Genomic DNA, 17,894 nt, shown 5'->3' on the forward strand with positions numbered 1-17,894 from the left:
TCTGTTGTTCTATGCTTACAACTTATGTCGCTAGGGGGTAAAAATTGAATTATGAAAGCATTTCTTTACCGGAGGTTGTATGGGTCTCCTAATAATGACATATCTTATTTGGAAGATGAAAAAATATGTTATTGATATCCCTTTGTAGGAAATATAATGGTATCCAGGCTTCTGATAGCTTCCCTCCAGGTCTCAGCCACTATAGGCTGTATAGGCACCTGTATTCTTAGTTCCATCAGGATACTACATATCCATGCATACACAAAAATCTGATCGTAAACAATATCTTAGCTGAAATTATTGCTGTGTCTGATGTTTGTTCTTTGGGCTTAAAATGAAGCCATTCCACTACATGAACCTTTGACACACATATGAGTGGTGTGGTATGACAGTTATGAACTCACTTATGGCAGTGTCAGGCTATTAAGGAACAAATACTGAGAGACTAAGATTAAATCTGGAAAATGTTGCTGTTAGTTTGGGGGAAGGAGGAGGTAAATGTGTGCTATTCTGTTGACAACATATTAGAGGCATTATGTGCATTCCTGCGCACTGCGTCTCATTGGCTACAATCCTCGTCCGTCATTCCACTAACGACTCGACTCCGCCCCTGTAGCTCGGATCTGAGGAATGATTGGTTACTCTGTAAAGCAAGCTGTCCAATGAGCGTTAAGGAGGACGGACCCTTTCCGGTGGAACAGGCTCTCGCGCCTACAGTGGTGGAATCGAACGTCCCCGAGCGCACACGGCGTAGAGGAGAGTACAGCGCACGAGTCTCTGGAAGGGAGATAACGGTTTCTTTTTTTTTGTCCCCCCTCTCCACTAAAACAACAAGAACAAACCAAACCTGATTTTAGGGGGGTCTCACAGAGTCTTCTGATCATCAGGAGGAGGGAAGCGAGGAGCCGCAAGTTTTTTTTTTCTTTTTTCGTTTTTTTTCTCTTTTCCTTAAAAGAGGATTCTGTGCTTCGCGGTGGTTTGTTCTCCGCTCTCGCCGCAAAGATGATGGTCGGAGAGGTCGAAGTGAAGGAGCGACCGAGGCCGAGTCCCGACTATTTAATGCAATTATTGAACGAGAAGAAGCTCATGACCAGTTTGCCAAATCTCTGCGGCATCTTCACACACCTAGAGAGGCTTCTGGATGAAGGTAAGTGGCCTTCTGGAGAGACACCCCCCTCGTTGGAGGGGTGGGGGAGTGGGTTAAAGCATGACCACGGTGCAGTCCGGTGTCGGCACGGCTTCGCTGGACATCCCTGCCGCAAATCGTTAGCGAAACCCGGGGATACACTAGCAGAGGGCACCCCGATATTCCAGGCGGTGGTAGGCGTAGTAGTACCAACAACTTCCAGTGAGAATTGCCCCACAATACAACCCAAGAAACGCACTAGTATCCTACCGGAGCGAGTTTGTTTCTCCCTGAGCTCCGAGTCCACGGAGTTTTCTGCTACTCTCTTGACTTTGTGACGACGAGATGAAAACTTTCTCTTACTTACTTAAGAAATAAACACCGCATATCACTGTCATGTTGTCAGACGTGTTAACGGGCAAGTTTAAAATATAAATAAAGATCTAAAAATAAAAGCACACTTCATGTTGTACAAATGTTGTTCTCAGTTAAAAAAAAGAACAATCTCCGGGGCCCTGGTTCCACATGTTCCACACAGCAGTTTAGCCGCTCGGGTTAGCAACATTTTCAGCTAGCCTGTCTGGGTGTCTGCTGAACTCTTCAAGAACCAGGCAGTGGCGTTAACTTGGCCACGTATGTAATAAACAGACAGCAATTGCTGTGCTTAACACAGCTATAAACACACGTTGGGGGGGTGTTTGGGTTTGCTTGTGTTCCTCTCTTTTTGCCTTGCTCCGAGGGTCGTGGTAGTTGTTGCCCAGCGGCCGAGTGCACGGCGGAATGTGTCTGCTTGTTGCCCAAACAATGGCCACTGAGTTGCTGCTGGGAGGGAGGAGGGGGGTACTCGGAAGATTATTTCAGCCGTCTAACTTTTTCATTAAACGCGGCACCGCTGTCTTTCCTCCCTCTTGTCTTGGCTACTACAACACTTGCCTTAAAACCTAGAGGGGGGCTTGTCTGTATTTCCTTCCCCTGCTTCAGCTGCCGTCGTGTTTTCTTTTTTCCCCTCTTTTTTTTAACCAGTCAAGCTTGCCCTACCAAAACTGCGTCGCCCTTTTTTGTCAGCGGCGCCGTCCAGGCTGGATTTGGCAGCCGGCATTTGTTTCCTGCGCTCTGTCACTGATTTTGGCACCCCCTGTGGCTTTGATAACCCAGGATTGTTTGCCGTTTATGTTGATAGTATCATTATCATAAGCTGGTCTAAGCGGAAGGTTGGACCTGTGGTTTATGTAACTGAGCTGGGGACACTAGAGAGCGCCACAGCCCCCCTGGCAGATTGTCCCCATGCATTTTGTGTGTAGCTTTGGATCGGACATCACGATGAATTTAAAAATAAGACTACCCCGTAAGCTACAGCATGAACGGGCTATTTCTTAAGAGGAAAGAGGACCTGAAAGTAGCGCATGCCTATGAGTTTCGGTAACATGTCTGGATGAGTAGGCTCTGTAGTATGTAGTTGCTAAACCGGTCTGCAAAGATTTTCTGGCCGTCTTGATGGGCGATAAACAAGGCACTAGAGGCAAATGTGGAGCTGTTTACTTATCACCACTATGAAACTAAAGCTTGCATAACGCTAAAAGTATGCACATTGAATTTAAGTTTAAGCCTGGGTGATGCTTTGGTGCAGTAAATAGTGAAGTCTTCTCATTTGCCTATAGGACATTTTTATAGTGCTTTTTTATTAGGAGAAAATTGCACTTCTTCCTCTTCATCTTTTTTATTTAGTTTGAGGCTTGCAAAAGTCTCTTATGCATGATGTTCTCAGAAAATCTGCCGCTCTGCAATGCACACGTCTTTTTTTGTTTTTAATGATTTCGGCCTCCAATTTGATCGTCTCCACACTCCATAAATACTTAACAAAACTGATGAAATATCTTGCACTTTTATTGTAGTCATGTGGGACTGCTGGGTGTGTTGGTGTTTTCATTTGAGGGAGAGTTAGGAAGCAGATGTGTTCTCCTATTTTTTTTCTCATCCACACTGTTAACAGCTCAGCCCTGCTGCTTTTGGTAAACTTTTGAGTTAACCCCTCAAAAAGAAAGAACTCAATGCAAACAATGCATTTCTGTCAGATTGACTTTTTATACATGGGGCCAACTAAAATGTATCTGTTTGCATCTCAGGAATACTAAAAAGGCTGAGCTGATAAAGGTTCCCAGTTGTGTTCATTAAACGGACTCTTAACTCAAGGAGGAGTTGGATAAAAATTGCATTTGCTTTCTGCAAGCGACTCGGTGCAATGGTCTGATGCTTCGTTGCAGCGCCCGTTGTTAAAGAGCTTACAAAACCATCCAGTCCTCTGGTGTTTAAGAAATCACTCGTAACTTCCTAGTCTTGCTCCTCTAAGACGGCACATCTGATGTTTTTGAGGGTTTCCACGGCACCAGCCCAAACTTTACCCTGCTGCTAAAAGTTGCATGTGTGTATCAGATGAAGGTAGTGAAGGCCTGTCTGACTGACTGTCTGGTTTCTTCTGTTGTTTGGTTTCATCTCCCTGTGGAGGGGGCCAAAACTCTGATGTGGTATTTGGAGCAGACCACCTCTCGGTCCCCTCGTCCCCTACTATATTGTAAGCAGGCCCCACCACATCTAGTAGAATCAGGCTTGTTTATGTTGCGTTTCATGTGATGTTGGATGTCTGCTCCTCCCGAAGTTCAGAAAAGTAGTGTAGAGTTGTGATTTAAAAAAAAAAAAAAGTTTTTATGGCGGTTGGTAGTTGACATTTGAGTAGGAAAGATAGCATCTCTCTTTCCTTTCTAGTCAGACTGGATAGACTGAGGTACGACTTGTATTTGACCTAACAAGTTATGTTGTTTTCACCACGGAGTATGCTACGTGCCGGCGATATCTCAGCCAATTCTTGCACATTGAAGGTGTCCCATGAAGGCGAGTATACTGTGCCAAACAACAGAAAGTTAATGACTATGCTAATTTGTTGACAAAGCTTTACATTAGTGTTGGACGTTTTCGCGTATTGTTTAAAACAAATTCCCAGAGGATGGGCTTTGCTTTCTGAGTCTGTTTTGTGGGCTTAAATGCCACTGAACGGCTTAAACGCCTTCCTTTGTCAGATTTAAGTGCTGCTAATGAGAGCAAAAATATAACCAGTTGCAGTTGAATATTTTAAACTCTCCCAATTCCTCCCATCTCTCAGTGCACCCTTCCGACAGCTGCTCGTCTCCCCCAACCCACCCTCCCGCCCAGCATTTTGTGCATGTCTACACAGCTGTTTCCAAGTGCGCAAGAAAGCCGACACCACCCTCCTGTGCGACCACCGCTCCCACCCTGTTTTAGCAAGCCTGCGTGCACGGACGACCCTGTTACTTTCCCAGCATGCATGTTGTCCCTCAAGGTCACTCTGGCCGATTGACATGCCCCCCTTTTTGAAATCCCCTTGCGTTGCAGTTGTTCATCTCCCTGAGGTGACACCTGCTGTGGAGTTTTTTATTTCTCTTTACGATCTGCCTGCCAACAAGCTGCTTCAAATTGCTATATTTTCTCTTGGTAGAAGGAGACAGACCGTATAACATCTAGAAATGCAGTCCTAGTAGTGAAGTGCGGGAAATGTTGAAAGCAAGATTTTTATTAGTTGTTGCCATGAAGTCTGATGAGTGTCTGTGGGTGGGCAAAATAGTCAGATTTCTCAGCAATATGTTTATTCTGAGCTCCTGTTATGATGAAATGAGAATGAGGAAATGTAGTCAGATTACTCCACAGATATAAAAATTGGTCAGTTTTGCAAAGACGTGTAAAGTTTTTGAAAACTAACAGCAGCTGCACAGCAGAGCTGCTCAGCGCTTTAGACAAAGGCATGTTGTAAAATGGGAGCAATGCGATTCACATGTTAGCTTCTGTTTCAATTCCAAAACCACAGTTTAAAAATGGCTAACATTAGTGGTCTTATTTTAATTTTGTGTAACAAGACCGGGCACCAGCAAAGAGAAATTACACAAGCATTAGCTTGGTGGGAATAACATTGTACTCCCTCTCGCTATTTTGTTATTGTTGCCCAGCTGCTCTTAGTGTTTTTCCTTTATAATTGCAATATGTAAACATTAGCAGTTGCTAGTGGTGCTGTTTTCTTTGTTTGTTTTGTGGAGGCCTTCAGTTTTATTTTAATAAGCTGTTTTTGAGTCATGATTTGTCTTGAGTGGCGAGTAAACTAATACATTGACGTAGTAAATCATCCATTAGCCTCCAAAATAGAAATTCAGCATTTTGGGCCACAATACCCAGCCTTAGCAATGTGCCTATTTTTGTGGATTGTTGCTATAATAGATTAAATGTGCAATTGTGCGGTGAAGCCACGTGGTGCAATGTGCCACTTGTTCCTAGCTACATCATTCCCCTTTGCATACAGTTTTAGTGTCTGCTTGTTTATTTCTGTGTGTCACGTTTTAACAGGACATTCCTGGGAGAGCTGTCAGCATTCTGGAGGACAAACAGTCTGCTGTCCACTGTGGTGCGTTTGTGGGAAATTGGTCTTCAGGGAACAGCTGTTTTAGTGAACAGATTGTGATAAATGGGAGACTGCTGGAAGTCTGAATTCTGTTCTCTACCTGACGTCCCACATTTCTGTCAGTCTTTCATGTATAGTAGTCCCCCCTCTCCTCCCCCCGTATGCCTGTGTCTGCCATTGCTGCACTGCCCTCCCTCTGTAGCTTGACCCTTGGCGTTCCTCGGCACAGGGCTGGACCTGCAGTAACCTCTGACATGCAATCAATTTAGCAGCTAACAAGATTGAGCACAGCTCACAAAGTGAGATAGTGCTCAGAGCTGTAAGGGAACACAGATAAAGACTGACAGGAAAAGAAAATTGGGGGGTGTTAGGCCAAGGCTGTTGTTGCAAGCAGAAACCTGTTAAATCCCCTAGAGCTGAATCCAATAACTATTTTGATCGCTGAATAAGTGATTATGATTATTGGTTATTCTGCATATGACTCACACAATGCCTCTTATATAGCTGTCGGCAGGTAAATTACTCTGAAGGGTTTTTTTCTGCATATGTTATCTAACAATAAAGAACAATGGTAAACTGATCATGACTTTGCCTTTCTTGGCCTTGACTGTCTATAGCAGGGATCTTCCTGGTTGTCCCTGCTCCAGACGCTCAGCTAGTCTAAAAGTATTTAAGAGTTCTTTAAAACTGTTAATTACATTCTTATATAATAAAATTGTGTTTTAAATGTTGCTGAATGGTGTGGCTCTTTGATCCATGTATCGCATTGCATGCACACAATGTTAGATAAGAGCGACAAGCGTTAGTAGCGGCAGCTTTTCTTTATTCCAAACTTGCATCCAGACACCTGTACAGTGGTAATATTTCTCCATTTGCAATACTGCAGTTTTACTGCTGTTGTCATACATCTGGTCATTTTATACGAAGTACAACAGGACCACAATGGTTTCTGTCAGAGAGAGAGAGAGAGAGCGAGAAAGAAGCGCCAGCGTCCATGGGGGCCGCAGCTCCGGCTAGCAACAGGCAGTGCCGTAACATGATAGTTCCACCAGTTCCCTTGTGTCGTATGTTAACAAAACACAAAATAATCTCAACCAAGCTCTATTTCACATACCAGCTAACGAGGGCAGTAATGTTTAACCTTTTAACTTCTTTGTTTTAACTTCTCACATCTAGAAATGACCTAGAAATGCTACAGCGTTTCATTGAACCAGTGTTCCTCCAGTTCTCATGTGCTGAGATCAGCACTAAATTTGGTTCACTTCCAGTATGTCCCGTGACTTTGAAAACGTGCTCTTGCTGTTATATGTGGGTTTTTCCAGCATATGAATATTGGGTTTTTTTCTTCTTTTTTTAAAAACACTTTCTACCAAGGGAAAAACTCTTTAAACAGCATTTTTACCAGAAATAACAGGGAAATAAAGTAACACAGACTCGTTCCCTTAACTGCATTTGGCCCAATCGTGCTTGCTGTACATGTTTTTCACCCACCCCTTCCACCAAAGTCGGATTTTGTAACAGGAGAAACTCTGTATATAATCCAGTAGAGAATCCTACCTGATGTACGACAAACTGTTGCATATATACGATTGTGCATGCACATTGGGTAGACACACTTGTGGGCCTTACTCTGGCCCTAATGTGGTTCCTTGTACGCGGTCTCTCCTCCCTGGTAATAAATTAGGTGGTGGCACAAGTCTGACAGGGTGACGTGGAGGGTTTGTAGAAGGAAACAGAGTCACAGCGTTTGCTTGACACTCTTTCTTGTGTTGTACCTCTGCCTACCCCCACCGCAGCTTCTGTCCCTGTTCTGACTCTAGCCCTGGAGCCATCTTGCTCCCCTGGCGCTGCTCTCGCCCTGACAAAACCACTCCCACCCTGTGGATGCTGTATGATAAAGTCATCCACTGACAGTTCCAGGGTCTTATCTCAGGCCTCAATCCCGTGAGTGCTGGGGACTCCTTATCAGCGATTCCTCTGCCTGGCCTCCTGTCTTCGTGCCCTGCCCCAACTGCCTGGCTGACTATCAGGCTTGTGTCGCCAAGACTAAGTGTCTTTCCTTATGATGCCGCTGGCTGTTAGGCCACACATGTCTGCAGGCAGTTTTATCTCTCTTTGTTTTTCCCTAAAAGCAGAGCCATGCATCAGAATGAGCAATAAGAGCGTAAGGTAACCTGGAAAATTGTGGTTCTTGTTAAAGTGGGAGTCATACTTGTTTCTGTGTTTCATTAGATGATGACAAGCAGGATTAAAGCGGAAGATGAACTGAGGGATGTTGTAATCTTACAACAGCTCTCTGACACAGACTTGTTCAGTAAATTGGGTTACTTGTTCCCGTCTCTAAAACTAGAGCTCCACCATTGCGTTTGACCCAAGTTTTGTCAGCTTTTACAATCTACTGTCTTAAATTTTTGTGTCTGATGGAATAATGTATCCAGGAAGTCATGCCTGGTTCAGACAGGAAAGTGCTATAAAGAGGGGGAGTCAGTGGTTTGTTTTCCGTCAGACAGGCACGGGGAGGGAGGGGGAGGTGTTTTCTTGCTGTGGTGACCAGCTCTGTTTTTGTTTTGTTTTTTTCCAGACCCACAGAGGTGAGTCTGTCTCTGTTTATTTTTATTTTTTTTTTTGACTTATTTTAGATTACATAATGAATCACCTCTTATCTGGTTCCTCTGTTGCACATTTATTTGAATATGCAACTTGCGCTATATTTCTCAGTTACAGAAGTATGGGCCCCACCCTGCTACATTCTTCGCATGCCTCAAACAGCTCTCCCACTGGCCTCACTCACAGAAGTCCACCTCATTTTCTCTCTTTTTCCCCTTTCCATCTCTGTTTTTTAAGTCTGAACTGTCCCAACACATACACTGGTTATAATTGACCAGCACCATTTCCTGTTTTCGTCCCCTATTTTTATCATAAAAGGAGATGAGGGGAGGGAAAAAAAAAAAAAGAGCTGAATGCTCACTCTGTTCCCGTCTCACTCGCCCACCGATCTGCATTCATTTTCTTTCTCCTTTCAGAGGAGGAATGGCAAAGCGAACGTTGGCAGCCAGCTCAGGAATTTCACCGGGAGCACAGTCAGAACACTTAACCTCCAGCCTGGTGTTTGTTTTCCCCACACTTGCTCTCATAGTGTTTTAGCTCGGCTTAATGCGAATGCCACCGTGACACGTAGGAATTACTCCTTTGCTTTAAATGCCTGGAAATGTTCGATGAATAATTTTGTCTTCGACTCTGTGGAACTTTTTTCCCTAACAGCCAGCAACAGGAAACTTGATTCAACTCCTGTGGAAATATCAAAGTGCAGAAACGTTCTTTCTTACTCCCACTGTTTAGCTGTGTAACATTTTTATACCCTCATATAACCCCTTTTTGTCCAAAGCGTCCTCTGGCCCTGTCCTATTCATAACACCCAGCGTTAAATCAGTCTGCCTGTGGTTTTCAGCCTTTGCAGGGGTTTCTAACTAGTCGCAGGCTGATGAATCTGAGATGAATAATTTAACTGTTCCTCAGCAGCCCTTGTTGTTTCTGTGAAGCTTGGCAAGAGCAGGCGGTGCTGCCATAACCTCCTGTAGGGGCCAAAGAAAGTGAAGTGGGAGGAGGCAGTGAGATCACTACTGAGCATTTTGCCACCGTGCTTTCAACACGTTTTCCGTCCTTGCATTTCAAAAGCCATACTCTACTATACACAGTACTGTGTGTTGCTTGTTGGTTGTGTCATTGTGCAACGTGCTGTAAAAATTTCACTGTAAATTGCATAATTTTGCGAAATGATGCCTTTAGCCTGTATACTGCGCAATTTGCTTCAAAGCCAACTTTTAATCTGGCATCTGCACTGCTGCCTTAAAGCTGCAGTTTTTATATATTGTTGGGCTATCGCCAGAGTTATTATGGTTTTTGTATTTTTCACCTGTTTCTTATATTTTAATTTCAAACGTGTCATAGTCCTTAAGACATTTGTAAACAAGCTTTCTGGCGTCCAGTTTCACAAGGTGGAGATTGAGACGTCGTTTGATGTGTCCTTCACAGACTTTTTCTGGTTTGGGAGCTCTAATTACACAATGATGCAGAATTTTGCGAGTCGTGTTTTGTTTGTATTTTTACCCAGGGCAGTCGGCTTTTCATCTTGAATGCAGTCGATCTCTTGTAAAGACGCTCGCTGCATTGTTCTTTAGATGTTGTTGTCCCTTTAGATTTCTCCGGTCCTGCTTTGAACAGAATTGACAGTTCTGAGAAAAAAAACAAACCGGTGCCAGAAATAATGTCAGCATTGTTCCAAACAATTGTAAATATAATAAATATTTTCAGGATGTTGTTTGAAGTCACAAACCCCCACAAAAAAGTTGAGTTCATCTTGTAGAAATCTCCTCAATGTTAAGGATTTCACATGCATGCAGACTTCTCTTAAATGCTTATATACTGGGTAAAGGCTTTGATATTATGTTATATGAGTACTAAATTACTTTCGTTTTTAAACAGGAGATGCCTTTGACATATTTACCTTTTACCAGTTATAAAGATAGTTTTAAAGACTGTGAAATTGGTTTTGTCACACATGCGGTGTGTGAAGTGTAAAATAGAAACATGTCAGCAGAGCGAAGGAGGATGTCCTCATTCAAATCATGCAGCAAGGTTTTTTTTAATGTATTTATTTTAGGCATAGATGACATAGGCATATGAACTCTCTTAGTTTACAAGCTAAAGTGCTGGTAAAGGAGCATCATTTACTTAGCAGGCATTCAAGTTTAAAGTGTTTCTATTACTAATGCCAGGCAACATTTGTCCCTCTTATCTAATAAAACAGCACGTTACCAGTAGCAGACCTGTAACATGTGGTGGGGAAAAGATTTTTATGTGGCATGAGATGGTCTTAATTTTTAGACAGGTTAGAGATTTGGGATCAGGCGCATAAACAGATGTTGTTTATTGTATTTAAATGCACATTTTACAACTTCCTACGAGGATAAATAAAAGCTAAAAATTGCTTTAATGCCCCTGAGTGACAGTCTTACACTTTTACTGTCATCACAGTGTTACAGTGGTTTAAAAGTGTTACTTCAGCTTCTGTTCTTTCTGCTAATTATCTCTGAGTTTTTCTATTTATTCATCCACAAACGGCTCATGTCTTTGTCAGCCATGTTTCTTGTGAGACTTGCGTGTTGACTTTTGTTAGCTTGAACCAATCAAAATGTGGTCTGTTGTCTCAATATGTGGGTTGGGGAGACGAGCTGTGCAGCCATACATTAAGTGGGACACCTGGTCACACTAATTGCAGGTAGCAATCCCTGTACTGTTGTTGTTGTTGTTGTTGTTGTTGTTGTTGTTGTTGTTGTTGTTGTTGTTGTTGTTGTTGTTGTTGTTGTTGTTGTTGTTGTTGTTGTTGTTCTCATTCGTGTTTGTAGTGATGGAGTTCTGTTGTCTTGGATAGAGGTGCACACATTTCTTTTACAAACAGCAGTCCTTTTTTTTTTTTTTTTTTTTGGTCCTCTGTAGATTTTTATGTCATTGTTCCTTCAACCTGTACAGCAGTGGTTCAGTTGATTGAACAGGGTTTACTCTGACTCAGTGACACAGTCACACATAGTAACTGTCTGGCCCAACTCCAATTACATGTGTTGCACAGTTGTATTTTACAGTGGCTGTCTGCCCTGCAGTCTTCTGCTGTAATACAAAACACGGTTTGCTTAGCATAATTTATGCCCATGTGCAGCACATGCAGCCCACGGTGACAGGAGCAGCTCATGAACTAAGTTCTGTGACAGAAAGTGAACCAGTTTTGAGCCTGTTGTGTTTGTGTAGTGTTTGTTGCTGCTTGTCTGTTTGTAGCGAGGCTTAAGTCTGCCTATCCTTATCAGTGCATGGGTTGGGAGGAGATTACACAGCAGAAACAATAGGTGTTTTCATATGATTAGGCTTTAATTGGCGAAACAAAGAGTCCCTGTCACACTTTGTGCAACATGGGAAAGACTGGCATAAAAAACATGGATAACAGGCAGGAAAGAATGTGTCGTCTGTACGAAAGGGTTAGGGCATGAGCTTGTCCCCACTCAGTTGATTTATTGTGTTGGCTGAAAGCAAAAAAGGCGAGTTAGGCTGCCGAGAGCAATGGGAGGATGGTGAGTGTGATAAAGAACAGTGGGGGGAGACAGAGGATTCCTATGTGCTGTGAATGAGGTCATCTGGTTGGTTATGAAGAAGGTCACCGACCCCTCCCTCAGCTCCACACGCCACCCCTCTGTCTCCCCATTCCTCCTCTCAGCAAATGATGCACAATGGCTTTTTGTGCTTTAATGGGCCAGACTCACACCCTGGGTCATTCCTACCGGTTCACATAGCAGCATGCACGCAAGTGCTATCTGTCAAAAAAGCCCAGAGGATTGCAGTTCATTTTTACACTCTGTATTTACCACTTGGTTAATAATCTGACCTGGATGTACCACTTTTTCAAGCTGCTGCATATTGCTGGTGGTATCCCTGACACAATCTCATACATTATATAGGTGAGCAGAAAAAAAGACCACCGTGGCAGATCAAAGAGTTTATAGTCTATTAATGTCAATTTGTATGTATAAGGCAATTGATATTATGTAACCAATTCTACTGAACTATGAGTTCTGTAATTTGTAACACAAACTATTTGTACCACCAAAAACTGCACATTTGCTAAATTTTACCACCTACATAATGCTAGCTAGCCAAGTGGCAGTCTGAGACTCTGTTGCTACATTCAGAAGCGATAAAGACAGATGGAAGATGAAAAATATAACAGAAAGGAGCCGGGTCAGCTCTTTGTAAGGTTTTCAGTCTCAAAATGAGACTCGTCATGTCTCATTCCTGGACAGGCTCCTTCTGTGCTTAAAGTTCACTGCAGGCGGGGCACAGACAGCTCCAGGTGAGGTCAGCATAACGAACATGTTACTCAAGGTTAATAAACGCGCTTCCTGCATTGAAAAACAAACTTGGTACCCACCCTTCCACCAAAGGAAAATCACCAGAACTGGGGTTTAAAAAAAATTAGACAGCTGTTTTGATTTAAGTGTAGTTTAATTTGGATAAGATTAAAATCCATTTTTAAAATTTTATCAAATGACCAGAAGTAACAGGAAACAATACAGGCTTCTGCTAAGTAAGTTAACACACGCTTGTTCCCTTAACTATAAGCGGACCGATCGTGCTTATGAGCGTAACCCCCAAAGGCTCATTTTGCCAGGAGAAACCCAGCTAGAGGCTAACAGGTGCTTTTTCCTGGCGACAGGATCATTTGTGCTGCAAAGTTTGGAAGAATAAGTCCAAACAGAGTTTGTTTGAAAGTCGCTCTCGGCTGTGGACACATTAATGCTAACGAGCCAGATGCTGACTTTGTTTAAAAACAGTGGCAAACAAAAAGTGCCATTACATCTAACAGAAACCATAACAGGTACTCTGTTAAGGCCTGACTCTAGTATTTATTTTGTGTTCAAATCTTAGAGGTTAGAAGAGCAGATTTATTAGTTTGGCTACATGCTTTTATTTTTATCTCTGTTTAATTAATGTTTTATATTCCATACATGCCTGTCAGAAGAATGAGCCTATTAATTAAATAGTATCAATAAATAATAAAATGTGACATACACTAAAACTGCCACAATAAAAACAAAAAATATAATTTGGTCACTGTTTAATGATTAATGTGGTTTATGAAGGAGCTTCAAATTTATAAGCACTTTCTCTGTCAAAGTGGTGGTTGAAAAAGGCTTTTAAGTCTTTTTTTTTCCTATATTTGTGGCACTTCTGGTTGCTGGACAAGAAAAACGTGTTGTTTAAATAAAAATAAACAACACTGTTTGACAGTATGCTGAAGTACTGCCCGCCCCTTTGCGTCAGTACATCCTGGGTACGAATACAGCTGCTTCTCTCCGGCTGGTGTGTATAGATTTTATTACAGAAGGTGCCAGCATAAGCTCGCTGACATGGAAAATGGTGATTTAAGAGATTTGTTTTGTTATGTTCTGTTTGTGATGGCCAGCATTGTGTTGGTAAATTAAATATATATATATTTTTCTTTTTAGTTGCCTTCCTTCCAAGGGAAGAAAAGATTTATTGCAGCTGGGGATGGAAGGTGTGTAGACCCAGCAGGAGAGACAGGTGTGGGCATGAGCAGGGTGCCAAGGTGCCAGCTGCTGTTGACACCTTAAGGTGAAGAATAGTCTGCTAGGAGATGGACTTGTCTCTCTCTCTCTGTCCCCTTTAATCCCCTCTCTTCAGCTCCCTGCTCTTCTCTGCTCTGCTTTCCTGGAGAGTATTTGTCTGACACTACTTTAGGCTGTTTGTGATGGGAGTTCTTCCTGCAACCTTATTTTTATTGAGCGTCTGACACTCTGAATGAACCAGACCTTGGTTCTGTCTCCTCCTCCCTCATCACCATGTAAAATCTTGCTCCGTTTGCATCTCTAAAATGCACATACACATTTTTTTTCCCACCTCCTATTTCTTCCTTTCTGCCTTAAACATGTACATGCATCCGTCTCATGTATTTGTGTTACACTGCCTTCCATTTTGATAACGTAGTGCTCGGCAAAAGCAACGTTTTCATTGTTGGGGAAAAATCGGTATCTGTTCTCCCCAGGGAGTGACTCATTTTTCCTAGTTTTGTCTTTTCACCTATTTATTTTAGCAGGCTGACTCTACAGCTTCCCATCATTGTATTTTTCCCCTCTGCCTTTTGTTCTCCCCTCTCATCTCCTGTTTCTCCAGATTTTTTTATTTTCTTCTCCCACTCTCTGCTTCCATTTGTTTTCACTTCTCCAGCCTTCCTCTGTACTCGCATGTGTGGCAAAAATCCAGCCTTGGGGCTACATTGCCTCTTTCATGTGAGGACCAGTGGTGACATTAAAGGCCTGTAACGTTGTCTGTCGGTTTGCATCAGCCCAGCTCTAACTGTCTGCGCCCAGGACCCAAGCGTGCACTCAGCTTTCCACTCACTCACTGCCAAGCTCAATCGTCGTTTGGTAGGAAACAACATGCCTGCGCCCGCTGGCTGTAATTGTGCACATGTACATTGCACTTGCAGATTTGTTAAACCCACCCCGCCCCACACCCAAGCACTTTGAGGCAGATCAATGTTTAAAGGCTTAAACATTGTGGAAGCTTGGTTAATGACAGTTGAGTCAGTGACAGCGCTTCCCACTTTTTTTTTTCTTCTTCTTCATATTCTTCTCCTCCCTTTTTGACACTCTGACCTAGTTGTTGTAGCTCTTCATAATCTTAAAATCCTTCTGTTTAAATACTCTGAAAGGTACATGACTTGGCAGACAAAACAGATCAAATGGCTGATCTGTGGGGCAGCCAGAACAAACAGATGCATAGCTAAAGTGCAGTTTTTATTGTGATCTACAGATAGAGGAGAGGGTAGGTGAGGGGGAGCCCTTTACTTTTTTTGAAATTTATTTTTTGTTGTTGTGTGTCCTTCAAGATAAGCAATCTGGAAGTACATCACATAGCAGGAGAGTTTTTAAGTGTGTCTGCATTGTGCCAGGCCTATAAAGAACAGTCCAAGTTATGACTATCTAACACTTACACAATGCGTCCTTGGATACTTAGTCCAGAATAATTCCTGTTCTGGCAGAGGACCATGCATATCTATACAGATATTTAACACATTTGTTTTTGTATGCCTAATTTGTTTTGAATACGAGTAGGCGTTTAAAGTGGTACGATTTAAATACTGGAGGAAAAAATGGCCCATCAGACTGCAAAGCTGATGAAGAACCGGCACAAAGACACAATAGCAGCTGGGATGTCTGTGTGTTGTCACACCCAGGGACAGCGACTGAGTGGCTGTTGGACTGGAACTTAAGATGGTAGCTACAAGCCCCAGCAGGCCCAGCGCCTGGGGATAAAAGAAGCTGACATACAGACACACACATGCATATAATCTGTGATGTAACCTGTTTGTCTTCCTGTATTTATAGCTCATATCCTTCTCAGGCTTTTTCTGCACACAGACTATAGACACGCACCTTACTTAAATTCAGTGTTAGATTGAAATGCTTCATTACTGCTTGTATTGGTATAATGACAGGTGAATATAGCTGTTATAGCAGGGTGACTGCTAATGTGCATTGGCACAAATTTGAGTTTCCTATTAGTAAAAAATGTGGAGCGCAGGAAAGAGCAGGACAAAGCGCCAGCCTTACAGATCATTTGTTAACTTATGAATTGACTAAATGTTTCAGTGGTTTCTTGTAGTTGTGGTACACAATACATGCTTAGTCTCCCTGTCTTGTATACTGTCTGACACTCTTTAGAGAGGAGGTGAGGGAAGTTAATTGTCATTTTTAAAGCTTAACATTCTCATTTGGTGGAACTGTTTTGGATTAAAAGGCATTTAAAATATGTGCTCAAATGTCTGTATCGCTTATATGAAAGAGCAGACTGCATTTGTTATGGTTGCACTTACCTATTAAACCAGTAACCGGTTATGACAAGATCTATAAAGCCAGGAGTTATTGCACTGCTTTTTAATTTAATTGCATCATATTTTATTTTGTATTTTCCTCTGAATATTTATTGTAAATATTTTATGTCGGCTTCGTCTTTTGAGCCAGATCAAAAGATAAAGCTGACTTGCTTACCTTGCTTTAAGAAAGTGTTGAGCTTGAGTTTGCTCTGTGGACACCTGAAGAGATTATGGATGGATCGAGGTCAAACCTGAAACTGAGCATATAACCTTAGCGAATGCCAGTCCTGAATTTATTTTCTGTCTTTTTGTTTTCCTCCCTTATTCCCCCCCCTATTGTTCCATGGAAATGGATATGAATAAAAAATACTTAGTCTTCCATCTCTTATTCAAAATTATTAGCCAAATCTGTCTATTTCTGTACTTATTTCAATAAGGATCCTATAACACTGGATATTTGGAGACATCCGGTTTCTGAAATCATGACCAAGTTCCTCAGAAATTCACCAGCCAACCCTCTCACCCCGCAGAGGGAAGCACATATCTACATGCATTGAGAAGGGTCATCATCGTCGATAATGGCATCCATTTTGGCGACTCTGTAATATAAGCTCGGTGCATGCCACTTTTGCTGCGGGATGCAGTTTGCTACAAATAAACTCATTCCCACATAAAAGTGCAGATAATAATGTTTAAATATTTTTTGAATAACCAGGTTGTGATTTTAGGAAACTGACTTTATTTTTATTTTTAATGAAAGAAAACTGTTCCTACACTAAGTTCCTATATGAAACTGCTTACTAGGCGATTTTAGTATTTTTGAGCTATGATTTCTTAAAATAGAGACTTCTGCTCAGTTTTTTTCGTCTATATTCTTCTGGTATTTTGAGATAAAAATCACTACAGGCCAATGGAAAATGTGCCAATTTGATTTAGAAGTGAAATTCCCCTTTTTAAATAAACATTTTTGTTTCTGTTTGACGTTCTCAATGCTGCACTTCTCGCAGGCTTCTGCTCCCATCTGTTCTTTGCCAAAAATCAGAAGTCTCAGTTGATGTTAGGCTTTGCCCAAGGTTTACAGTTAAAATGTGCATCTGTCTGAGTCTCTCTCTGTGCCGTCACTTGGCAGCGTTTATGTGATGGAATGATCTTTGAATATGCCCATCTTCCACTGCACAACCTTCATATAAACCAGTTTTTTGTGGGCTTCCTGTAGGTTCTGATCGGTTTGTAGGAAAGAGTTGAAGCATGGGTAAATTGTATAGTCAGGGGACAAACATCTGAGGAAGAGATCGGTTCACAAAGACGACGTAGGGGGTATTACAAATTATCCAAATAATCCTCCCTTCCATCCTCGCCATTGGTTGTGTGCACTGTGGTCTCCTTAGTTACAGGGGTGGGGACAGGAAGCACAGCGCGCGTTATCTCCTCCAGTCACATTGACAGTCAGAGCCTTTCCTTCCCCTCACTTCCTCTTCTGACAGCTGGACCTTTCCTTGAATTGTTGCGTGACAAAAGGGGGCAGCTGTGTGCACACACAGCAAAAATATATTATGAAATGAACGGCGGCTCACCATCTAAGTGGTTGTTTATTTTTAAGCTCAAAGTTATTCTGCCAGACACTGGTTGCGTCTTTGAGGCCGAGCGTTGTATCTGCCACTGACAGGAAATGACACTTTTCTTGAACTCCCTCCTGCCCCTTCCAGGTTATGGAAAGAGGAAAAGGATACCTCCTTTTTTCACCGTCCAGAAGGCGAGCGTCAACACAAAATGGGCCAAGTCACACACACACGCACACATGCGTGCACACACACACACCACATCAGCAAGCTTCCTGACTCTTCATCCTGTTATTCTTCCCATTCCTT

At 42.4% G+C, this 17,894-nt stretch overlaps 1 protein-coding gene across 6 annotated transcripts in view; it reads left to right on the top strand.

The window, feature by feature from the left end:
- Positions 1-710: 710 nt before the first annotated feature.
- The window catches only part of qkia (QKI, KH domain containing, RNA binding a), an 80,252-nt gene continuing 63,068 nt past the window's right edge, over positions 711-17,894 (top strand). For 2 of the 6 annotated variants that reach the window (XM_031748763.2, XM_031748765.2), the window contains exon 1: positions 711-1,147. In XM_031748763.2, coding sequence (XP_031604623.1) covers positions 1,003-1,147 — 145 coding nt within the window. In that variant the 5' untranslated portion in view covers positions 711-1,002. The remainder of the gene's footprint in view (positions 1,148-17,894) is intronic. The other 4 variants (XM_031748762.2, XM_031748761.2, XM_031748764.2 and 1 more) reach the window with 3 other exon arrangements.

The sequence above is a fragment of the Oreochromis aureus genome, linkage group 19, assembly GCF_013358895.1.
Source record: "Oreochromis aureus strain Israel breed Guangdong linkage group 19, ZZ_aureus, whole genome shotgun sequence".
Lineage (NCBI taxonomy): Eukaryota > Metazoa > Chordata > Actinopteri > Cichliformes > Cichlidae > Oreochromis > Oreochromis aureus.